Genomic DNA, 24,437 nt, shown 5'->3' with positions numbered 1-24,437 from the left:
TTTATATCAGTTTTTAGAAGAAGCAACAATTTATAAGACACATATCATGTCTACCATCTTGATTTCCGGTGCCAACAAAGGTAACCCACTAGATATTTGACCCCTCTCTCAATTCAATTTAACAATTTCAGGAATTGGCCGTGCTCTGGTTAGCAAATACCTAGCTCGCGATAATGTAACCGTGATCGCCGCTGTTCGCAATCCAAGCTCATCGGAGACAACACTCTCCAACCTTCCCACGGGCCAGGGTAGTCGATTGATCATTGTTAAAATCGACGCCAGCTCCGACCCCGATGCCAAAGCTGCAGTAGAGTCATTGGCCAGCCAGGGCGTGTCAGCATTAGACATCGTTATCGCCAATGCTGGAATTTTCGACCGGGCTGCTTTCACCACCGTTGCCGAGTCTAGCATTGAGCAGATTAAATCCCACCATGACGTGAACACTCTGGGACCTATTCGTCTATTCCAGGCTACTCTCCCTCTCCTCCAGAAATCATCGTCTGCTCGCTTCGTCCTAATCAGTACTCTAATGGCAACGATTGGAGATATGAAAAATGCTCCGTGGACTATTGCGCCTTACGGCGCCAGCAAGGCTGCCGCGAACTTCTTTGTTCGGAAAATCAACTTCGAGCACGACGATATTGCTACCTTGGCTGTTGACCCTGGGTATGGAGGCTTCGATTCTTTGTCTTGATTTGTTAACTAATATCTCGCTTAGGTCGGTCAAGACGGATTCTGGAAATGACGCTTGTCGCACTTTAGGCTACGACAGCGCATTTGTAGAGATTGAGGACAGTGTGAATGCCATTGTCACCAAAATCGATGGGTTGACCAAGGAGAATGGTGCGGGGGAGTTTTGGAGCATCGGCAATACCACTAATGCCTGGTAGATATTGGGGAGGGACTAGAAAGGGGAGGAATCCTTGTTTGATTTCTGAGTAGCACATTTCATCAGCATTGGTGTTATTAGATATATTGTAAAGGTAGTTACTCTGGCACTCGTATTCTTGAGGGATAATAGAACTGACTTTGACTCTCAAGCCGCCAGCTATTTAAAACTAGGCAGAGCATATAACAGGGGTTCATCTTATTTATTGACAATAAGAGATAGGTGACACTCAATTAATTAATGTTCTAATTGCTGATTGAACATGACGAACATTCTTTTGGTAGGGTAGCTTAGGAGCTGAGTGGCTTCAACAGAAAAGGCAACTGAACAATGTCATAACGAATTTTCGATATGCTTTTCTCAGTCACAATGAGGCGATCTGAGCCCTGCGCAAATCGCAGAAGACGACTCTCTAAAGATGAATGATTTGTGATAGCCCTCCGTGCAGCAATTTCCGAGCTGATCAAAAACTGCAAGTTAACAGGGCGACTCGAAATCACGACGACCAAGGTATCCATCACCGGCTGTCGTTTGGAAATATTGAGTGGCCATTTGACCTTGAGCCCCTCAAGCTTGGTCTTAGTACTGCCGATTGTATGAGACCATCCCGGGGGCAGATCGACACCATCTGGATTTTCCGTTACTGCATTGATCTGGCCATTCGCCTCCACTTCAAAAACAGACACGAACACACTATTGTGATCATCATGATTCTTTAGAGACATGAAGATGTTAGAGTTCTCAGTGATGGAATCTTCGCCAGTGGGATTGATGGTTCTTCCATGATGGCCATCTTCCACTAACCCAAGGTTGATTTCAAGATCATGCTGGAGATGTTCCTCCGGGCTGTCACATGTTTGAACCAGAAAGTGTTGTGCGCGAGCCACTCGATCTGCAATATCAATAGCTGCTTTGTATGTAGAAGGTGTAGGTTCCTTGCCATAAAATCGCTGCGAGAAAATCTCCACTCCATACTTGTTGGTCACAGTGAGTTTGCCTCCTTGCTGGCGAATTTCAACTAGAGGGCTCTTCTCGCCATCGTAGCTGCATCTGATGAGTCTGGATTGCTCCACCTGCTTCTGAAGCGCGGAAGCATCTGCTATAAGAGAAACTGGCCATTTGTAGAGAGCTTCTTCGACGAGAAAGGCCAGTGCGCCTCCATCAGGCAATCGAGACATCCCATTCCTCCAAGTAAGTGTTGCGACGGCATCAAACCCGCTAGCATCTGTGACTACAGCAGTAGCAATCTGAGTTTGAGGATTAACACATTCCGATCCAGGGGGCATAACCGCGTATGCGTTTTTCTCCCGGACTCCTGCAACCCTGCCAGCTTTGATTATAGCTATATTATTATCCTCCTGTTTTATCAGAAGGGAAGTGGAGTCCCGACCATCCAGAGAAAATAGAAAGCGACTGTGCGGTCCTTCTACTCGCGGATGCTGCTGCGGAAAGGACATGTTGACTAATTCCTGTACACGAAGCATCACCGTCCTCCAAGAGATGTGGTCACCATCTGATTCCTCAATCACGCGAACGAGAGCCTCAGTTAAAGCGCCGAGTTGCATCCCCGAATCATTTTCGTATTCATATGCGCTTTCCCAAGGTGCCGCGGCGGCAATCCGCACCGCATGAGGATTATCTCCCAGCAGTGTACGTTCTCGAAGCAATCCCTTCTCTTGCAGTGTCTGGATATGGGCAGCGATATTATCATAAATAGTCGTAGGGAGGTTTCTCCGTCTAGCATTCTTGACATAGCGAGAATCGCGCACCATGCGACCAGAATGACAACAGTCCAAGATGACGGTGACATTCTGCGTTTTTGCTGTGGTATCAAGAAGCCATTGCGACAGCTCCTCTTCTGAAATTCCGTGGAACTCACCAGGAACCTCCTTATAGCCCATTGGGACAATGAATTGGAGCCGTCGTGGCTGACCAGAATCTTGATCTGCAGCTTTTACCGAAAGGGCTTCCCCGCCATGTCCTGAATAGTAGATGACCACTGTATCATCTGCGGAAATTCGGGATATCAGGTCTTGCCAAGCAGAGCGAATGCCATCGCGAGTCGCTGCTGAACCACAACATTGATAGGCTTGGAATCCCCGCTTTTGGAGGACTTTGGAAATCATTTCAACGTCGTTTTCTGGGCCCTCGAGATCTCCAAAGGGACTTGCAATAAGTAGGGCATGCTTGGTGGAAAGCATAATGGATATGATATGCAGGGAAGAAGTTTTTAGATATATTTTGACAGAAGATAGATAGCGAACACCAAGTGCAACTAAACTACTGCGTGCTGTCCGTTCGGATTATGTGGCTTTGGTAGTAAGTATTATATACAAATAATTAATCTGTAATTACATTTTCAGTATTGCTGGACGTTGACTTGGCATGAAATACAACCAATAATGTACGAGAGAGGAAGGGCGCACTATACCCTCTTCCCAATGATAGTTGACAGCTAGCCCTAAATTGGATCTTGTAATAACGGGGTCACAGTCAAGAATGGGATAGAACCAACAAACCACAATATACTCCGTACTGCTCATGCAGATACATTTTTTTCCTTCTTCAACCTACTAGATTACAAGCCATGGATCAATCTGTTGATGTCGAATCTCACCCAATTCCTGCCGTTGACTTGAAAGAGCCGGGAACTGAAGTGGCAGATTTACCCCGCTATCCTCCACGAAGAGAGCCCACTCCAAAGGTAAGAAACTAATTCTCTTGTCCAAATTGTCACTCATATTATCTCCAGGGAATATTTGGAGCAGCTGTCCGTAAACTGAAAAATATCCCACCTTGTGTCTGGGTTGTCAATCAACACTCAGAAGAAATAACAGTCGTGGTTTCGAAATACAAACCAAATCGACTCCTAACAGGCATGGGAGTAAATGCTTCACCAACTGGAGTAGGATTAAACTTTGAGACTACGGTATAGTATACTATATAGCCCAATACATTTGCTAGGCTGACATTCAAAGACCTTTGCTGGACCAGCCTCACGGAAAACACTCGCAGCTCAAGATCAGGGTCGTGAAGAAAGTACGGCGGTATTCCCATTATGGACCCGCGATGAAGGATTTGGTGTAATCAGCGTGTTTAAAGGTCCCGAGAAAGTCTTGTATATTGAAAATGATATGGTGCCACTTGGGGCGACGGTTTACTTTGCGAATAAGCCGGATTTACGCATCGTGAAGTATCAGTCGGGTTCGATGCCTATTCAGAATTAGGAAAGGTAGTCAAGGTCGTTTTATTAATTTACTACATTTCAGATTTAACCTATTAACCACAAACTGCCTCACTGTCTCCGATGATTTCCGAAATACGAATCTCCTCGATGTAGTTCGCTAAATATAGATTACGGCTAAACGTGTACGGAGCATGCTGTCAGCCACGTCAATGGCCCCGCGATTAAAAAAATCATCTTAGCGTAAGCGAGTACTCCATTCGTACGTCGGCATAAAGCTCACCTGTATTAGCCTGGAAAGAAAATTATTGGGTTTCATAAAAGCGTTGAATCGATGAAATATCTCATTTATATAGACTTCTACAAACTGTAAGTTGAGCTTCCAGATATTATGTGCGATATGTATATTCCAATACGAGGTTTGAAGAGCAACCAAAGAATTAAACAAACTAACATTATCAAGGTAGTCAAACAAGAGTCTAAACAAAAGAAGGCGCCTAAAATGGATGAATTGCAAGAGGCTGTCCGCCTTGCTCAAACAGCTCTCGACGCTACCCCCAAAGACCACCCCGATCTGCCATTACGGTTAAGCTCTCTAGCCTATGCCCTCGCAGCTCAATATAATCGAAATGGAAACTTAGAGGATTTGCATGAGGCAATCCGGCTATCAAGAGCAGCCATCGACGCTACCCCAGATGACGACCCCGATCTACCACACTGGATCGGTGAACTAGGGGCGCACCTATTACCTCGATATCTTCGCACCGGAGATTTGAGTGATTTACAGGACGCAGTGGGCCATATGCGAAGATGCGTGGATGCGACCCCGAAAGATGACGAGTATCTAGCATTACGGTTAAATAATCTTGCCAGCGCCCTCTCAATGCGATATGATCGAACTGGAAATTTGGAAGATGTGCAAGAAGCAATCCCGCTAGCACAAAGGGCGGTCGACACTACCCCAGAAGATGACCCCGATCTACCACACTGGTTAAACCAACTAGGGATTGCCCTCTCATACCGATATGATCGAATTGGAAACTGGGATGATCTGCAGGAGGCAGTCCGCCTCCTCCGAAAGTCAGTCGACTTTACCGAAAAAGAGGACCCTGCTCTACCAAATCGACTCCTTAATCTGACGGGCAACCTATCAACCCAATACAGTCGAACTAGTAACTTGGAGGATTTAAATGAAGCAATCCGGCTGGCCGAAACAGCCGTCGACGTTACTCCAGAAGATCACCCAGATCTACCATCCCAGATAAATAATCTCGCAGAGCATCTCTCAAGCCGTTACAATCATACTGGAAACTCTGAGGATATACATAAAGCAATTCGGCTGGCCGAAACAGCGCTCGATGACACCCCAAAAGATCACCCAGAACTAGCGGCCCGGTTGAGTACTTTAGCGACTTACCTCTCAACCCGATATGAAGGAGAAGGAGATCCAGATGATTTGCAACGGGCAATTCTGGCTGGCCAAAGGTCCATCGATGTTACACCCAAAGACCACCCCGATCTAGCTTTCCGGTTCGGCAACCTCGCGGGCATTTACTCAACTGGTTATGAGCAAACTGGGAACTTCGAAGATTTGCAAGAAGCAGTCCGTCTTGGACAAATGTCACTTGACATTACCCCGAAAGACCATGTCAAGCTAGCAAGCCGATTAAATAACCTAGGAATCTATCTATCGACCCGATATGATCGGACAGGAGACTTGAGTGATTTACAGCAGGCAATTCGCTTGGGGAAAAGAGCAGTCTCTACTACTCCACGCGACAACCACCCTGATGTAGCACTTTTCTCAATTACTCTGGCTACCAACCTCTCAACCCGATATGACCGAACTGGAGACTTGGATGATTTGCACGAAGCAGTTCGGCTAGCAGAAGCAGCCATCGATATTATCCCAGATAACCATGCTGATGTAGAGCACTGGCTCCATAGTCTATCGGTCTTTCTCTCAACCCGGTATCATCGAACTGGAGACGTCAAAGATTTAGAGGAGGCAATCCGGCTGGCTAAAAGGGCCGTCGCCACTACTCCAGAAGGCTATCCCGATCTAGAAAATCGACTGATAAACCTGGCTAGCAACCTCGCAACCCGATTTGAGCAATCTGAAACCTCAGACTTGGATGATATACAGCAGGCGATTCAGCTTACCCAAAGGGCTGTCGATAGTACCCCGGAAGACAACCCAGATTCACCACATTGGTTGAACAACCTAGCCATTTACATCTCAAAACGATACAAACGAACTGGAAATTTGGCTGATTTACAGGAGGCAATCCCAGTTGCTCAAAAGGCCGTTGACAACACACCAGAAGATCATCCTGATCTGGCACCCTGGTTGAATAATCTAGCGATCTATCTTTCAATCCGATACGAACATACACATCAGCAGAATGATAAGGCCGCAGCTCTGAAACACTTCTCACAATCGCTCGATTCCAACAATGCAACTCCACGCCACCGCATCGAAGCTGCCCGTCGAGCGATCGATCTTCTTGTTCCAGATGGCGACTTTGATAGAGCTCAGTTGCTAGCCGGAAAAGCACTCGATCTCCTGCCTCTGGTATGCAGCCGCTACCTCTCTCGGGAGGACCAGCAGTATGCCATTCAGCAAATGTCAGGTCTAGCTGCCGATGCATCCTCTCTTCTCCTCCGAACAGACAACGATCCAGCTCGAGCTCTGGAGTACCTAGAGCATGGTCGGGGCCTCATAATTGGATATCTCATCGACAGTCGGGGTGACATCTCCGATCTATCCACCAAACATCCCAAAGAAGCGAATGAATTCGATCGGCTGCGCCACAAGGCGTTTATGCCTATTCAGCAAGAAGTCCAGCTTGAGGCTCGTCGACAATTGCTCGAAGAACGTGAAGATGCCGTAGCACGCTTAGAAAACTGTCTAGAGGATATCCGGAGACTAGAGGGATTTGATCGATTCCTTCTCCCCCCTTCTTCCGAAGCTTTACAAGCAAACGCAACCGATGGGCCGATTGTGGTGGTAAATGTCACATCCATCAGCAGTGATGCGTTGATTGTTCGTCCTTCCGGAATCAAGCACATTCCATTACCCAACTTTGATATCTCAAAAGCGAACCAATATCGATCCTGGGGACTCACCCGCAGCCCATCGAGATTGATTGAGCTGAAAGAGAAAGGAGGGCCGAGTACCTTTGAAAAACTGCTACGTGATCTGTGGTCCGACTGTGTCCGCTTAGTACTGGACGAGCTAGGCTTCCTCTATCCTACAAGCGACACACTCCCTCGCATTTGGTGGATCGGCACAGGCCTCGCCGCCTCCCTTCCCTTCCACGCAGCAGGCGATCATTCACCAGGCTCCCTCGAGAACGCCCTAAGCTGCGTCCTCTCCTCATACACACCATCAATCAAAATGCTCCAATTCGCAAGGGAAAAGACACGCACGCTAAACACACAGTCCGTGTTACTAGTCACAATGCCAAAAACCCCCGGCGAAGACGACCTCCCCGGCGTAATGGCAGAGAGCCAAGCAATCCAGGAAGCCGTCACAACACCGCATACAGTAAAATCATTAATCCAGCCCAGTGCCGAGAATGTTCTTCATGGACTCCAAGACTGTAGTATTGCACATTTCGCATGTCACGGATCATCAGATATGAACGATCCCTCGAACAGTTTCCTGGCTCTTCAAGGACAGGATTCCGTCGACCGTCTTACCGTGAAGAAAATCTCCGAGTCACATATGAAGCAGGCTTGGCTTGCGTACCTTTCTGCTTGTTCCACGGCGGAAAATCAGACATCTGCTTTGGCGGATGAAGCACTCCATCTTGCAAGTGGGTTTCAGGTTGCGGGCTTTGCGCATACGGTTGGGTCGATGTGGTCGTCGAACGATGAAATTTGTGTTCAGGTAGCTGCTATTTTTTATCGTGAGCTTATTGCTGAGGGGGGATTGGTTGAGGGTAATCGGGCTGTTGCAACGGCGTTGCATACGGCTGTTATGACTGTTCGGGAAGAGAATTTGGGGAGGCCATACCTTTGGGCGCAATATGTTCATTTTGGTGCTTAAATTGAATCAATAACAGGATATAAGCTTGGGAAATATGTATATTAATCAGTAACATTTTCAAGATACAATAATGTATCCAGCCATTTGCAGTTCACGAACCGAGATCAATAGGATCCCACTGCATTATCTCCCACGGGACTTCTTGCTTCGGACGCCAGGTCCATTGCCCAACATTTCGAAATCCAAGACTCTGATACAGCGGCACACCAGCTGGTGTCGCCGACAATCGAACAGGCAAGCCTTGACTCTCTGCCAAATTCAAGCCATCTTCTAACAAAAGTCGCGCAACCCCTCGGCGTTGAAATTTAGGGTCAACACCAATATCCAACACCCCGTAATATCTTTCAGGGGTTGAATACCCCTCAATAAAACTCCTTGAATTCTCATCTCTGCAATGTTCAGCCATTGCTTTAGCATGTGATGAGTTGATAATGGGATTCACGAAGTCCCGTAGACGGTCTGTAAGTTCGGTGTCAAGTATAGAGGTTTTGATCCCTAGGTTTATTAGCTTATTTTTACAACAGTAGATAGCCGCTTACATTCTCGAAGTGACCTTTTCTCTGAATGCGTTGATTCAGCTGTAGGTTCTTCCAGAAACCAGATGCAGAAGCCAACGATAGTTGGTAACCCATTCCAACCTTTATCGTCAGGGCCGAGAACAGCGACAGTCGGGATTGCTGTTAGATCATCCAAGCTGTCTCGGATAATGCTGGATTTTGCCTTGATATATTTGCTTGAATAAATGGATCGATGTTGGTAGAGATAGGTGTCTTGGGGATCGGTCATGTATGCGGCAGCTGCGACAACTGCCACTCCTTGGATATCATCGTGAGTGGCTTTGCGTATCAACATTGGGAGGTAAAACACCCCATAAAAAGGGAAAATGAATTTATATTCAATCCATTTCTCCTGAGTGAGTCACTGAAATTTTAAGGTTTCTTATACCGAGGCCGAACTGTTTCAGCTCGACCCACCGTCGATCTATAAATCGAACTGGAAATGAATACTCTTTGAAATATTCCTATTCTGCAAGCGACGGAGCCCTCTAATTAAAACGAGTGTCTTGATGAAAAAGACCCATACCTCCACTAAACTCTAGATTCAAGCCCACCGTCGCAATCCAAAAGATGCAAAAAAGACCAAACCAATCCCAATGAGTAATACCAAATAGCCAAGCCAAAAAGAAAAGGCCGACTCGAAGGCGAAGCAAACGTCGTAAATATCATAAACCCACACAAAACCATCGGTGCCCATTGAACGACCTGGACGCAGATGCATGTCATCTGCAAACCTCAAACCCTAACTCATCCCCATAGCTAGGAAAATAGTCATGGAATCCTAAGAACTCGATACACCCGCGTCGGGAAACCGGTCTTTCAGCGTAACCATGAGAGCCGGCTTATCCCAAAGGAAATAGGCTTTCTGGTCTGCCCAGTTGCTACTCTCCGGACATAGACTTATGTCAAAGTGGTAGAGTAGTTTACAGAGGATGAGGCGGATTTCACAGTTTGCTAGACTAAGAGGGGAGAACATGGTTAGTACTAATGGAGTAGGGGAATGGGAGGGAACGCACTGTTTCCCAAGGCAGCCGCGTGGACCGAGACTGAATGGCTGAAGGACATCTTTATTATCTTTCTCAAAGACCGGATCAGATCCTAACCAGCGCTCTGGCATGAACTTATCCGGGAAGGCGAAGTTGGACTCCGAGTGGTAGGAGGCATAGTGGTGACATGACACGGTTGTCTGGTCGGGATTAGTACGCAGGTTACGATTGTCACTTCGAAGACAAACACGTATACATACATCCTCAGGAATAAAATGGCCGTTCACAAGCGCTCCACCTTGCGGTACAAGGCGCAATAGATTCGTCACGAGGGGTGGGTAGATACGCAGCGACTCCTCAATGACAGCATTCATGTACTTTAGATCTTCCACGGCGCGGAAGGTCATATCCTTGTTCTGATTGAAAGTCGAGCGGATCTCGGCGACGAGTTGGCTCATGACGTGTGGAGTTGAACACAGATAGAAGATACAGCCAGATAATAGGGTTGCGGATGTTTCGCTACCCGCCACGATTAGACTGTTATTGTTTAGCATTAGCACAATATATCAATCCCTCGGAAAGGTGAAACATAAAAGAGAAAGGGAAAGTATTTGGACGTGAGGAAACCCACTCACATAAAACCATTAGAATGAATCTCCGCCCGTGTCATAATACGTTCGCTCTCGCGATACTGGCTCTTCTCCTCGCTAAGCCCATGCTTGAGAATAGCGGACATAAAGTCCGGACGAGACATATTTGACTCCAAGCGTCGGTCGACCTTCTGCGCACTCAGATCGAAGTGTTCCTGGCCGACACGTTTGACTTCTCGTGGAATAAAGAAGTCTAGGACACCCTTGAGCAAAGGGAACTGATTCGCAGATCCAATATAGGCAAGAGCTTTCATTGAGGTGAAGATCAACTTAATCCACGGGTGAAGCTGGCTGTTCTTCAGACAGTCAAAGGACTCGCCAAACATGAGATCACCGGTGATATCAAAAGTGGTGAAGTTCATCCAACTTTTGATATCGACGATGGATGTCCCCCGACGAACTTCAGACTGCAACTTCGTAATCAAGGTATCAACATAACCTGTGATGAGACCTTCCTGATCTCTCAAAGCCTTCTCTGAGAAAGCATGAGATAGCAGCCGTCTCTGTCTTGCGTGGGTTGCATTATCAACCGCACAGACCAAATGATCGACTCCATTTGCTGGGGCTACATAGCGGCTCCGATCTTTCGGGAAGCAACCGCCAGGTGTAGCCCCGTAGATATCGCGAAAGGCCTGTGCTGTACTGAAGGCCAGCTCATTGGGACCAAGACGCAGGATAGGACCGTACTTCTTGTGCAGCGCCAGAACGTCCAGGTGGTTATAGCCACGGAGGATGGAGACATTCAACGGGATACGAGATAGCGCCCATAGCTTTGGACCGGGGAAGTGACGCAGGGGCGACCAGAAAAACGTATAGATGATGCTGTAGGTAACCCAGAGGAGAAACTGTTGAGTACGTTCTGATTAGCGCGGGATTCTCTGCGAACGAGCCTGTCAGAGCGGATGGCCTTGATTGCATTGCTCAGAGCTGCTGTGTTTCCCCCGGAAGATATCTGGTAGAGGACTGGCTCTACTGCTTCCTGCATGAAACAGACGAGGGGAGTACGGGGAAATGCAACTTACCAGGGCTCCTGCAGCTCCCCAAAAGCCAGGACCTGTTGCCCAAGGCATGGTGAGATTGGAAGTAAAAGACGTCCAGAGGGTCATGCACGGCCCTGAAGCCATATTTAGTTCGGGGGCATTTGGCTTCCTTTCCTGGTGAGATTTTGACAAAAGTTTCTTTTCTCAAACTCCCAAGAGTGATTGGACGATCGACAGAGAAAAAAAGGACAAAGACTGTGCGTTGTGCCCAATGCGCTTGGCAGATGCAGGAAGATGAGGGGCATCACATCCGGACCAGACGGGAAGGAGGAAGTAAGGGAGTACAAACGAGAGACCTCATTACCACATTCCATACCAAATCTATCTACAATAACTCCGAGCATGCTCGGGAAGATCCTAGTCAAATTGTCAATTCGACTAGGACTGAGTCGGCTTCCGACCGTAAACGACATGCAGCTTGCAGTACGTATGCACGGCGGGATTCTTGATATCTCTGCGCACCCCGGCCAGGAAAACCTGAGTATCATTATTTGACCAACCCAACACACGAGTGAAAAGTGCTAGCGAGTAGGATTCCACCGCCATGAGAAGGGAGCATTGGTTGTACCGACCAATCTCCTTTTGTACGGGATCCCTAGCCCAAACACTCGATGGAACCTAGAAGAAAGTTAATTATGACGAAAAGAAGCAAACAAAATCCACTAGGAAGGGAGGACGGTGTCACACCTTGTACACCTCATCTCGAACATCTTCGAAACCAGCCTCAACCAGCCGCTGTCGGTGACCTTCGGCGATATTCATAGGTCGGTGAAACGCCTCGCTAGCCTGGGTCAGTCGTTCAAGAAACTCGCACAAAGCCGGCGCAAGACGAATCGAATCATCGTCTGACCGGAGCATTACTTCGAACTCCTGTAACTCAATCCATCCTCCAGGACGCAGATGTTCATAGCTCTGGTGCATCAGTCGCGGCCAGTCGGCGATAGCACCGCCCAGATCGCGGGCATGGATGAAATCAAATGGTTTGCTTGGACTGTACAGCCATTGCGATTCGGCGTCGTCCACCACGAAGCGGAGGTTAGGTGGGACCCATGATGGCTGGATGGGGCTGAGGTCGGTGCCAGTTACTTCGGCACCGGGGAAACTATCTGCGAAGTCGATGGCCCAGATTCCGGTTCCCGTGCCGATGTCGAGAGCGCGTTGGATGTTGTTGTCCAGCGGGGCTCGAAAGAGTCGCCCGTTTAGCACGAGATTCCGGACGTGGTGGAGGAGATCTTGTCGGTCTTGTTCTGGTTCGTCGTTGGGAAGGACGTAGTGGCCTTCGCGGTATGAGTGATAACGTCTTCCATTTTCGTAGGCGTAGTTCTTCACATCCGATAACAATGAGGCTGTGTAGCTGGATGTGTTGTCTGATTCTCCATCATCGATGACCGAGTCTGAATCATCGGCTGTTGATGGTGCGGATGACGTGTCTCCATTATCGTCGTTATTGTCTGGTGATAAAGGGGTTCCAGGTGGATCTGGCGTAGATGATTGAGTGAGATTAAAACCATCGTGACCCACTTCTGGGGCGGACATGGCAGTTGAGTTCATTCGACTCGGTGGCAAAGAATATGGCGTCGACAGATCCGTTGAGGTCGAGGATTCAACTCCAGTAAATGAGGAACTTGATCCACGCATCAATGGGTTTGGTTCCTCGTCGCCGTCCTCGGAGGTTTCCTCCGGAATTGGCGCCAGCAAAGGCGACGCGAAACTACTCTCTTTGCACTGATTGATATCCGATTCAAACGCAGAGTCTAACAATGGCAGTTCAGGTAGATCCGGTAAGCCAGATGCACGAATTATCGGTCCTGGAATTGGTGAAGTGGGCGATAATTGCCTAATGGGCTCCGAAGTATCTTCCATTGTAGACTCCGTTTGGTCGAAAGTCCGTTTTAACGGTATACAAGGGCCGGGCTCTGCCCCGGCCTCCGGAATCGGATGGTCTGACCCCATCTTCATGGGGTTTGGTACGTGCTCAGTTTGTGTCGACAAGTTTTTCGAAGAATCAGGATTCCCTGTCGAGGCTGGATATGTGTGAGAGGACAATACATCGGGTTCCAAGTCAGTTCTCGTGTTGCGTCGACGGTCGTCCAAGCACATGGGGTAAATACAAAGGAAGTCAATCATGTCGGGAAGAGGTAGCCCTAAGGAGTCGACCTATACAGCAAACGATGTCTAACCACAGTGAGCAATGGACTACTTAGGAAGGACCTAGGGAAGGAAAAGACTAATAAAGGACAAATTGGTTCAAACAAAGAACTTGACGTTTCATAGTATAGTCACCTTTCCCGGGGGTATCACAAGAAATACCAAAAAGGGTAAAATGCCGGAGTATATGGCCAATTCTAATATCTACCGCAGGAGTTTGCGACATACCACAATCGGGCTTTTTGCCAGATACGTAATATCTCTACTATTTCTGCGTTTGAAAGGCCAAAATTTTCATGTTCGATTCTATATCTCACTCCTCTAAGGAAGAAGCATACTATTAGGACTTGAGGATAAACCGAAGTGCAATCATGACCCAACATGTCCTCATCTTTCAATGCGAAGGAACGTGCGCTACCGAGAAAGGAGGAGCCGTGCAACGATGGTAGCTCAGGAATTTGGGAATCGGCACTTGTGTGTCTAATGTGGGTACGTTCATCAACCCAGCCAGACCTGAGGAACTGTAAGATATCAATTCCCATATTTGAGAGGTGGATTCTTGCACCGAGCGCTCGCTTTTCTTCCCTCCTCGAGGGGATCCAATGCCAGTGGAATTGTCATTTTACCAGCAGTACTGGACCTGATTTCTTTTGGCCAATTGGTAGGTTTCAATGCAAGCGCTGATGAAGACAACCAGTTGACAATTCGGTTTGCAGTTTATAAGATCTTGCCATTGGTTTGAACGAGATAACTCAACATTTTAGAGTCTATTGCCCATGCCGGGATGCTTGCTGCACTGACTCTGGTCAACTAATCAAGCAAGATATCAAAATCAGTTCGTTGATAATGACTATATATATGGCAGCAAGCCTAAATGATGAATGAAATGATAAAGAGAAGATGGTTGGTAGATGGAAAGTGATTATTTGTAGGCGTCAGACAAACAAAGAGCCTCTTTAGGGCGGTAGAAGGCGGTTATAGAATTTCCCGCTGGACATGCAGGAGGCCGAACCGTTCATATGGAAGGAGTTCAGTTGATGTTTAAATATTTTCTCAGATTGTCTTTACCTCCGTGGACATACTGTTGGGATGCCTTCTGGTAAAGGGCTCTATTTCTCACTCGAAGCTTGGTACTAGCCAGGTCGAGTTGCACGGACTACTAACTGGGTTGGATCGGGGGGATTGGTATCCTGTCGAGAGTCGGACAAGGTGAGAATAACATGTATTCAGCTACCTGATGACCCATCAAATAGCGCAATTTGTACGATTTTCATGTTGTTTAAGGGGTGCACTATTATTGGCGTAAAAGGAGACATGTACGTGTAGGAACTTTGAATGTCTCACTGAGAGTATGATTTGATTTCTGTAAACCATACGGGGTACAGTATTTGCATTGCAATCGCAATGGCAGCTGGAGCATCGGGGTATTATCTCATTCGTCATCATTCATATGCCCAGATCACCTAGAGTCGAGGCTTTCTCCATCAATTAATCCCTACCCGAGCCTCGAGGAAACCGTCCACCCTTTCCTGGCCCAGGTCCTTCTCCCTTTTCGGCCTTGACCTCTAATCCTGCATCAAGGACAGCGGCATGAAGAATCCGCCAATGGGCCTCCTCATTGAATTCGCGTAAGCTCTCCAGCGTGGTACGCTGCACCTCTGCACGCAGGTCGATCTGGTTCGACACCAACAACCCCTTCTCAAGGTCGATGCGAGCGTTCAGCACACCATCTTGAATGAGACCGATAAGCTCTTGCACAAACGGCGAGGAGATATCCGTGGGACGCGCTTCACCGCCAACGACAGTAGGGGCAAAGATCTTCGCCATGGAGTCGAGTGTGACACGGCTGAACGGAATCATGTACTGCTCGATGGATTTGGTGCGGATATATTTGTACAATTTGGAAATGTGACGCTGAAGGTGGATGTCGAGTAGGTAGTCAGGGCGATAAGCTTCGAGAATGTCAAGACATTGACGGAACTTGAAGTTGCAAAAGAAAGCGATTGCGCGGCGGATATGAGGTTCGAGTTCGAGGAAGGTGCGGAAGGTCTGGCTGTCAAGCACGTTTTTCTGCAGCTCGTCGCGGTTCATAGAGGCGAGAGCACATAGACCACCGTAGACGGCGACATCGTTGGGAGTGATGACTTCATTGTAGTTGTCGCCCAGGTCCGGCGGGATGGACAAGAAAGAGTTTGCTGCTTCAAGATATGAGGCTTGGTGCATCAGCGACAGAGCTGATGCGGCTGATATTTTAGAGAGGTTTTTGGCTGCGTCATCTGGCTTTGACTGAGAGTTGCGGAGTCGGTGCACGTTCGACTGCACAGACATCCAGTCACCGCGTTCAGTAGCGACGTTGACCATTTTGAAGAGCATGGAAGTTATGTGGTTCGGGGTGGTGCAGTAGTCTCGCATGCGAGAGTAAGCCTTGGAGGCAGCAGCCAGGTCACCAGTCTGATAATGATGATTGCCCAAATCCTCGTGGCCCATCTATTGAGGTCAGCGTCACGCATCTCCCATCACAATATATTCGCTCCTTACCCGAATGCTCTCTTTAATCAAATTGTTCTTATATCCTCGTAGCTCATGCTCCAATCGCTCAGTCTGGGTCTGTACGTATCGATTGGTTTCCTGGACCCAGGCGGCGTCAAGCGAAGCGTCAGGATCGTTCGGAGCTACGTCCGCCAATGCGCGGACCGCCCTCTCGTATCTCGAAACGTCTTTGTTAGTTCTAGCTTCGGCGATGGCCGCCTTGAGGGCGTCGGTCGAGAGCAATGGGGAGCATGTGCCAATGAGGTAAAGACGGTCGTAGCGGGTGCGCCCTAGCCATGAATTAGAACACGATAGTCTGACTAGAGACAAAAAAAGGCCACTCACCAGTATAGTTTGAAATGTAAGTGTCAAGGTCAAATTTGGGGGGCTCTACCAAATTAAGCATGTCAGCGTTATCTGAGCACAGCAACACAATCGCAGAGATAGCCCCGCTGAGGCCAACATACCTTCCACTTTCACTGGTGCTCTTGCTCGGGGTGTTGCAATAGCTGTAATAGCTTCCAGAGCTGCAGCATCCATATCTGCCCGAGAAGGACCGGAGTCATTTAGAAGTGTGGTGTCCATCTCGCCGAGCTGTTCAGACGATGCAGTGCGGGCAGACGTGAATGGCACTAGCAAATTATTTCGAGAAACTGGAGCTTGATCAACAGGCTAGTTTTATGGCGGAGGAAGATAGCAACTAATTGCAAGACTAAGAACAATATGATGTTTAGGCAGAGAAAGTATCAGAAGTGGGTGACAGGCACTAGGTCGATCATTGTGATGGTGATCGATTATCGGGCAGAATCCGACCGCCTAGTACACCGCCATTCACCAGTCCTTCTGTGAATATAACACGGGGTACGGAGTAGATATAGATCAATTTCTACATGAAGAGCGATAGGGCAGAGGAAATGTGATCTTCTGCAGTCACCTTAATCATTTGCCCTGAGATACCTTCTCGCATAGCACAAAAAGAACCAATAGGAGCATGGACGACCTAGCAAACTGGAACTAGCCATCGAATCACAAAAGTATGTGTTCATAGGGCAGCCTGGGTGGTCCAGATTTATACTTGAGAAGTTATTTGATCACCAGGAAGTTTATAGATCTATAGGCTTGGATATTTTGATTTAGATGTCTGAAGCGCCGAAGATCATCGGGCGCCGCCCGTGGACGTGGGCTACCTCGGAACTTGAGTAATCAAGAAATTAAGCATCAAATCAACCTGCCGGCCATATAAAACTGGCCCGAGACCCAATTATCTTGATTATAATTAACCTTTTGTTTGCCGACTGCATAAACAGATATATAATCGACAAAACTCGGCGTTCACTAATCACAACGACTAAAGTATATAACGAGCCTAATCCGGGTGCAGGACTTCAATCAACCCCTACTCACCGGACTTTCACAACATAACCGTACCACAACACTCACCAAAATCCTCAAAATGTCCCAAAAAAAGCAAGTCGCTCTAATCATAGGCGCATCGCGCGGTATTGGACGCCAGATCGCCCTCGACCTAGCAAAGAACGGCTACGCCGGTACAACCCATGCAATCCCACATATACCACCCAAACTGACCCCAAAGCGCAGTAATGCTATCCGCAAAAACAACATCGGATGCATCAACAGTAACACCCTTCCCACCAGACCCGAACTCATCGCAGTCTACCATCAACACAGTAGAGCGTGAGATTCGCGAAGCCGGTGGGCATGCCGCAACAGTCGTCGTTGACGTGCGCGACGCAGCGCAGATTCAGCATGCTGTCGAGGGGACGGTGCGCGTCTTCGGAAAGCTCGATGTACTTGTGTACAACTCCGGCGCGATCTGGTGGTCGTCTGTGGAGGATACGCCTCTCAAGCGGTTTAAGCTTATGCAGCAGGTGAACCCCGAAGGGCTGTACGCCACTGTTCAGGCTATTTTACCTTTTTTTGAGAAGGGTGGCTGGAAAGGGCGCATTGTTGTTGTTTCGCCGCCGATTTATTCAAGGTTCTTTAGGGGAAAAACTGCTTATGCGATGGGTAAGTTTGTCTTTGATCCGTGGCTGTTGAAGACTGGTGTCAACATAGAGTGTGTTTAAGTTAACTATGTGCTGATATGTGATGTGTTTGATGTAGGCAAGGTTGGAATGAGTGTTCTGGTCAAAGGTCTCGCCATGGACTTTGCGCGTCAAGGCCGAAATGAAATGGCGGTGACGAGTATCTGGCCTGCAGTGGTATGTATCATGGCCTTGATTTTATCCTGAGCTGGCGTCTGCGATGGGTGCTGACTGCATTACTTTTCAGTCGATTGAGTCAGCAGCTACAGAGTATAATAAGGGATCCGACAAATCCTACAAAAGGGATCTGAGAAAGCCGGTATGTCTATGTCTGCTGTTCTAATATCGATCTTCTCTGGTCTTTTCAATACTGACTCGCTGCAATAGACAATATTCTCAGATGCTGTTCTGGCCATGCTTCGTGCCCCACACAAAGTAGTGAACGGGCTCCTGGATACAGATGAGGACTTCCTACGGGAGAAGTGCGGAATCTCTGACTTTTCTAAATACTCTGTAATTCCAGGATCGACACCGCGGCGGATTATGCCGGCCAAGTTTCCAGTCCTGGAGGTTGCAGAGCAAGATGACGAAGGGCAGCTAATGGATAGCACGAAGTTGCGGGCAAAGATATAGGTTTGGTGAAGATGAGAGGTCAATTGAACCTGTCGCTCATCCAAACCTAGAAATGAATTTTGACATAGTATTTGGAAACTGGAGAATGTAAATAACTCATGTATGCATTAAATAGGGTTGAATAATGATCTATAGCAAGATAAACTACCAATGTAGGCAATTGTTAAAACAGGAAATAATGAACGGCCAGCAATAGTTTACTCCATAAACTCACGAGCAAGAAAAGAACAGTAAAAAAAAAAAACGCTCAATGCTAATGCAGCCAGAAAATGCAAACCCAAGAAACATGAGACTGGCAAATATTAGTAAAGTTTCGAGCAAGAACAGCCACAACTCCGAGTTTCATCCAAATAATCAACCAGACCCTTGAATCATACCCCTCAAGACCCAGACCCTTCTACTCTACAAGAGAGTAGCAAAGCCAGCAACAAACCCACCAACCAAAACACAAAGCCCATAGACATGACTCATATCAACTGAGGCCATGCGGGGAGCAGCACCAGTAGCTCCATTGCCATTGACAAGTGTATTGACAGGGGTCTCTGATGCAGTGGGGGTAGCAGCCTTGGCGGTAGTAGTCACATTAACACGCTTGGGATCCTGAGCTCCACATGGGTTCTTTACTCTGCAGTTATTCTGGCAAGAGGAGTCACCGTTGCACTTGAGGACGCATTGGTTATTAGATTCTGTGCAGGTGTAGTAGGGGATTGTCTGGGAATATTCGGTGGCGTTGGGGTTGACACCATTGCTGCATAGACAGTCGTAGTGTAGTGTGTCCTAGGGATTTGGTGTTAGTTTATTTCCCCCTAGAGAAATGGCTGCTATGCGGGAACTTACTGCTGAGCAGGTGTTTGATGTTGGTGAGCCCGACGCTCCTGATACTTGTAGGCAGAGAAGGGGACATGCGGATGTTTGGGAGTTACACCAGGCCTCTGAAGGAAGATATGTTAGTGTAATGATCTTCGTATAGGCGGGAGGATATGGAATATTGCCTGACCTCTTGTAGCATAGGGAACTGATGACGGGTCAAACTGGCTGTTGACTAGAGTGGCAGCCGAGGCGAGGATGAACATGGTTTTGGACAACATGGTGTCGGTTGAGGTTAATGATAATTCAAGAGACCGGAAAATGGCAGCGGGCACTACTAAATTTTAGTGTTAGCCTTTTTTTGTCTCAAGAATGCCAGTGACAGTCTGACACACGTTCTATAGGAAAACTATGAAGCAAGCGATAGCTACCTAGGGTAGATGGAATGAAGGGGGAAAGGTGTAATGGAAGTAGAACATGTCTTGAACCTACCGGGCTTGAATTCCTAGACTCTTTTGAGAAAAGGTGAGGAATGAAGAAGATGAATGGAGATGTTGATTGATGATCTAAAGCCAATAGCAAGAGGCTGTTGAAGATGTAAATATAGGGGTGCAGGTAACTTGAGAAAAAAAATTGTAGCCAGCAAGGGAGAAGTGGGAGTTCATAAAGGAGAAAAAGCAATCACAGGACTAAATATGCCTATGTATAGAATGTATCAGTTGGTTTGCATGGTGGCACGCACTAGTGCCACTCTCGCGGTTTGACCGCATCGAATGCTATTTTTTTAATATATTTTTTTGTGCAAGTCCGAGGTATTCTCAATGAGTTCAGCACACCATACGGAGTATAGACTAGTGAGACCCCTTTGGAACTGAGGTGTGGGTTTATCGAGGGGTCCGCTATAGGGGGTTTGCCCTTGAGATGTGTCAACCCGAGGATATGATCTTGGATAGGAACGTTTGTACCGGAAAGCTCACTTGTGTGACATCTGTCATCCGGGTCCCCGGTCCCCACCAAGTACATAGACAACGTGCTTTTCCCTTTCAAAGATAGGGAAGTAGGTATGTCTCAGTCTGAGTTGTAAGAATTAAAGATTAGAGGACATCAAGCAACGCTTACCATATTGGGATTAGTGTGCTTCGCTTTGGAGTAGTCGATGAAATTCCGAGAGACAAGTTCAACTTTAAAAAAACAGACCAGTTTGAGATTCTTGTGATATCTGAGATCTCATAGAAATACAATCAGAATGTGACAAATTGGAATTGAACATTTCCCCCAGGATCTCCCCTTGGGGACATTATGGATGAGATGTCCAGGTGGAGAGCAGTTCCCTTAGCTAAGCCACTAATCCCGAACCAGTGATAGCCCGTGACCACCGTTGTCTCATTTCGACTCCAATTGAATTTCTTTAGTTCTAACAACCACTTTTTACATTCTATCTTGCCACCACATACACTTACTAAGGTTAGTCTGTCTCACCTCGGATCGCTTGTACAACTCCGCCCAACTCCGGATCCTTGCATCGACCCCAGTGTCCAAATTACCCCGATTGAGTCCCCCCTAGCACTTTACACTTGCCACCCCGCACAAGCAGGGGTCCCCAAATCGAGCCACATCCATCCCGAACGCATTGAACAACAGCAAAGCTAACTAGAACCATTGTCGCATCGAATAGGCCAACACCTTCACCCCTCACAGTATCTAATGGATGGAGCCAGCACCTGAGGAGGCCGGATCGGCATCTAAGCCGCACCACCCCTCCTCCCCACACCCAGATATTCAACCCACCCCCGCACTCCGACCTGAGACCGATAACACCAATGACGATCCTAATTCAACCCCCAAGACAACCACACACAGCGGTCATGGCACGCCCCAGAGCTCAGCTTCCTCTACAACATCCCGCCCCGTCTCCGCCGTAGTGCCCCCCTACTGGCGCCGACACGAGCGCAATGCCTCACACGCCTCACAGTCATCGCTGCACGGCGCTGCTCGCATCACTCTGGAAGATAACACTGCCGACCCGAACTCGGAGACAAGTCGTGGGCTCTGGGCGAGTAGCGTTGCTATTGATGATCATGTTGTTGTGCGGGGTATGACTGGGGTGGGATCATATGTTGTCTGGAACTGTAGGATACAGACACTTGATGTGAGTTTTGGATTATGGGAGGGAATGCAGTTGGGATAATTGTCTAATACCGGTGTTACAGGGAGGTCCGATTGTTATCCGGATGAGGTGTGTTGCTTATTTCTTTTTTTTTTCATCTGTCTCGGTTTGAGAGGATGTTGAGCTAATTGGTTTGCTATAGATACTCCGAGTTCGATGACCTGCGCCAGCGGTTGGTTGATTCCTTCCCGCATGCGAGAAGTGCATTGCCTGCATTGCCGCCCAAGAGTGTTATCTGTATGCTTCTGTTCTCCTCTTCAGATTTATATTGTCGATTTGGCTAATAACCATTTCACAGATAAATTCCGACCCAAGTTCCTAGAATCAAGACGTGTGGGGCTGGAGTATTTCCTCAAGTCAGTATATCATCGCAGCTCCATTACTATTTCATTGTCTAGAACTATTTCTCACGCCCTCCCAGCTGTGTCCTTTTAAACCCGGAATTCTCGGGCTCCCCTATCGTCAAAGACTTCCTCTTCGGTCGCATGTGCTGATCAAATCATCCTATCTTCATTGGGTCATGGTGGGCATTTCCTTTACCATTTCGCATTGTATTGTACAATATTTATTCACATTTCGAGCTAATACCGACATTGAAACAAGCTCGAGTATGAAGTCTTGAAAATCCTCAGCACTGGACATGTCTCTTTCGAATATTCCAATTCACAGTGAAACATGCTACATAGAAAAGAACAAAACCTACATCATTATGGCAACAGCAAGCAAACGCCATGAGGGTACGGTTAAAACATAGACAGAAAGTTCAAAAGTACATAAATAATCTTCAAGAAAACAGAACAATGACGCCCACACTAAGGTACAAAGATCCCAGCAAGAACACGAGGCCGAGCAATTAGAACAAAACGCCTGTAGTATGCTGAAGTGTCCGCGCTGACATAGCAACAAAAGGGAGATGATTAACCCGCACAAGGAGAATAGTATACAACAAGTTCCTCGTCAAACCCCTTCCCCTTAGCCTGTTCCACAGAACCACCCTTCTTACGACGCGAGGTGACAACCCTACCACCAGCCTTGGTCTTCCGAGTTGAGACAAAAGCATGAACATCAGCCCGGAATATCTTCCTCAGGCTGATATTAGCCATATGCGTCATAGCCAGCACATGTCGGAGGCTGGGTATGCCAGAAGGGAAAACAAGATAAAGATCCGAGTCCTGACTAGCATCCGGATAGAATTTGTCATGATATGCCTTCTTTCCGCCGATGGGTAGACGGTGGAAAGCATGTCCGTACAATCCACGTGTAATCTTTTTACAGGGCGACGGCATGCCGCTGACATCTTCGAGGGTGAGTGATTGCAGCGGTTCGATACCAAGACCGAGGTATGAAACTCCTGCGCGTCGGAGGAGAGCCATTGCCATTATGAGGAGGAGGTCGCTTATTCCGGTTATGCTGCCTGGGGCTGCGATGCATGGATCGACATGGTAACCGCCAGAGCCGAGGCGTCGAAGACCGGCGAAACCGTTGACTTTTCCGTCTGGGGTGCGGGTGTAGATGAAGGTCATTAGAGCGGGGAGGGCGAAGGGGTCGTAGACGGTTATGAAGGCCTGGGGGCTGGCCGAGGCATTGCGCTCGGCTCGCCAGGCATCATAAAGACTGACTAGGTTGGATTCTAGTTGTTGGTTTGTGCCATGAACGGCGGGGGCGTAAACGCCCATGGTGATTCCGCCTTTCTTTTTGTTCGTGAGCTGACGGCTTTTCGTTAAGATGCGTCTTCCGTTGTTCTCGAGGATCACGTCGTTTGTCTGAGGATTGAGTACGCGTTCTGTGGCATAGCGAATTGTCGTCCAACCATTTGGTTTGGCGTGGTCTTTGAGGAAGGACTCGCTGACGCCCATGAATGCTATGCTCAAGTGATGTTTTTGTCGGTAGGTCGCAAATTCGGATAAGAGTTCGGTAATTTCGTCTTTATTGCATAAGGGATCTCCGCCGATGACTGCCACCCCGCTCCGGACCTTGAATGACAATGCTGCCGTTCTTGATTTGTTCACAAAGAATCGGTAGCTGTGATCGAGGATTCCCATCTGCGCAACTCCACCATGTCGTGCCGTGATTTGTTGGATGGCTGTTATTGTTTTGGCATCCTCCAGTTTGAATACCGCATCCTGTTCTGGGATTTCGATTTCCGCTTGAAGGGAATCGGTGCTTGGTTGGATAACATCGACCTTGCTTGTTACCTGCGACGGAATGATGAAGGGTACATGACTGTTCATACTCATCGCCGGGCTGGAGTCGGTTGCTGTGTGAAAGCTTTCTGAACTAGAAGAAGAAGGTATCGCAGCATGTGCTGTGATCTTGTTGCGCAAATGATCCATGAGGGCAATCGACGAGTCACCACTCTTGTCATCAATTTTACCGTTGGGATATTCGTAGAGTTGATCAACCAAGGCATCCCCTATCTCCTCCACGAGTAAGGTCTTCCTTTTGTTTGTTTTCACCGCGACAGGACCCGGGGTGTTCCCTTTGCATGCGCGGCGTGATCGCTTTTTCTTGACTGTTGCGAACGCTTCGTTAGATTCGGTAGCTGCGGTCATGGTGATGAAAGGGACGTGTCTGGTGTCAGAAACTGAAATCGTCAATGCAAGGCCATGTTGAAGACCATTATAACCAAAACAAACCAAAAATAGTGAATCAGAAATTTGTCGGGACTTTGTCGGGGCCGACATCAAAAACGGCGAGGACCAACCGTTGAGAGGTATGACATAGTACTTGCCTGAGGTACGCACGCAG

The 24,437-nt window shown here is 47.8% G+C and overlaps 9 protein-coding genes across 9 annotated transcripts; 4 read left to right on the top strand and 5 right to left on the bottom strand.

The window, feature by feature from the left end:
• Nucleotides 1-46: 46 nt before the first annotated feature.
• Nucleotides 47-890, top strand: PGRI_089240 (SDR family oxidoreductase; the record flags this gene model as incomplete). The annotated part of the gene is made up of 3 exons (XM_040796637.1): nt 47-80; nt 132-666; nt 719-890. 3 exons carry the CDS (start codon nt 47-49, stop codon nt 888-890), a joined length of 741 nt encoding a protein of 246 aa, XP_040650067.1.
• Nucleotides 891-1,179: 289 nt separating this feature from the next.
• Nucleotides 1,180-3,090, bottom strand: PGRI_089230 (caspase family protein; the record flags this gene model as incomplete). The annotated part of the gene is made up of 1 exon (XM_040796636.1): nt 1,180-3,090. One exon carries the CDS (start codon nt 3,088-3,090, stop codon nt 1,180-1,182), a length of 1,911 nt encoding a protein of 636 aa, XP_040650066.1.
• Nucleotides 3,091-4,575: 1,485 nt separating this feature from the next.
• PGRI_089220 (CHAT domain-containing protein) lies at nt 4,576-8,127 on the top strand (the record flags this gene model as incomplete). Its single annotated transcript, XM_040796635.1, has 1 exon — nt 4,576-8,127. One exon carries the CDS (start codon nt 4,576-4,578, stop codon nt 8,125-8,127), a length of 3,552 nt encoding a protein of 1,183 aa, XP_040650065.1.
• A 1,338-nt stretch (nt 8,128-9,465) lies between these two features.
• Nucleotides 9,466-13,319, bottom strand: PGRI_089210 (Cytochrome P450, E-class, group I; the record flags this gene model as incomplete). The annotated part of the gene is made up of 7 exons (XM_040796634.1): nt 9,466-9,643; nt 9,701-9,870; nt 9,931-10,207; nt 10,306-11,165; nt 11,343-11,434; nt 11,861-11,978; nt 12,048-13,319. 7 exons carry the CDS (start codon nt 13,317-13,319, stop codon nt 9,466-9,468), a joined length of 2,967 nt encoding a protein of 988 aa, XP_040650064.1.
• A 1,677-nt stretch (nt 13,320-14,996) lies between these two features.
• Nucleotides 14,997-16,622, bottom strand: PGRI_089200 (COP9 signalosome complex subunit 1; the record flags this gene model as incomplete). Its single annotated transcript, XM_040796633.1, has 4 exons — nt 14,997-15,995; nt 16,047-16,327; nt 16,383-16,427; nt 16,505-16,622. 4 exons carry the CDS (start codon nt 16,620-16,622, stop codon nt 14,997-14,999), a joined length of 1,443 nt encoding a protein of 480 aa, XP_040650063.1.
• Nucleotides 16,623-17,490: 868 nt separating this feature from the next.
• PGRI_089190 (Glucose/ribitol dehydrogenase) lies at nt 17,491-18,715 on the top strand (the record flags this gene model as incomplete). The annotated part of the gene is made up of 5 exons (XM_040796632.1): nt 17,491-17,584; nt 17,637-18,065; nt 18,162-18,259; nt 18,330-18,401; nt 18,470-18,715. 5 exons carry the CDS (start codon nt 17,491-17,493, stop codon nt 18,713-18,715), a joined length of 939 nt encoding a protein of 312 aa, XP_040650062.1.
• A 402-nt stretch (nt 18,716-19,117) lies between these two features.
• Nucleotides 19,118-19,803, bottom strand: PGRI_089180 (uncharacterized protein; the record flags this gene model as incomplete). Its single annotated transcript, XM_040796631.1, has 3 exons — nt 19,118-19,492; nt 19,553-19,647; nt 19,713-19,803. 3 exons carry the CDS (start codon nt 19,801-19,803, stop codon nt 19,118-19,120), a joined length of 561 nt encoding a protein of 186 aa, XP_040650061.1.
• Nucleotides 19,804-21,230: 1,427 nt separating this feature from the next.
• PGRI_089170 (uncharacterized protein) lies at nt 21,231-22,183 on the top strand (the record flags this gene model as incomplete). The annotated part of the gene is made up of 5 exons (XM_040796630.1): nt 21,231-21,671; nt 21,733-21,758; nt 21,832-21,926; nt 21,988-22,045; nt 22,111-22,183. The coding sequence occupies 5 exons, from the start codon at nt 21,231-21,233 to the stop codon at nt 22,181-22,183; spliced, it is 693 nt and encodes a 230-aa protein (XP_040650060.1).
• Nucleotides 22,184-22,606: 423 nt separating this feature from the next.
• On the bottom strand, nt 22,607-24,241 carry ergS (the record flags this gene model as incomplete). The annotated part of the gene is made up of 1 exon (XM_040796629.1): nt 22,607-24,241. The coding sequence occupies one exon, from the start codon at nt 24,239-24,241 to the stop codon at nt 22,607-22,609; it is 1,635 nt and encodes a 544-aa protein (XP_040650059.1).
• Nucleotides 24,242-24,437: the final 196 nt, after the last annotated feature.

Source organism: Penicillium griseofulvum (assembly GCF_001561935.1).
Source record: "Penicillium griseofulvum strain PG3 chromosome Unknown contig_12, whole genome shotgun sequence".
NCBI classification, from domain to species: domain Eukaryota; kingdom Fungi; phylum Ascomycota; class Eurotiomycetes; order Eurotiales; family Aspergillaceae; genus Penicillium; species Penicillium griseofulvum.
Note: the sequence above shows the minus strand (reverse complement) of the source record. Positions and strands in the feature narration are given on the sequence as shown.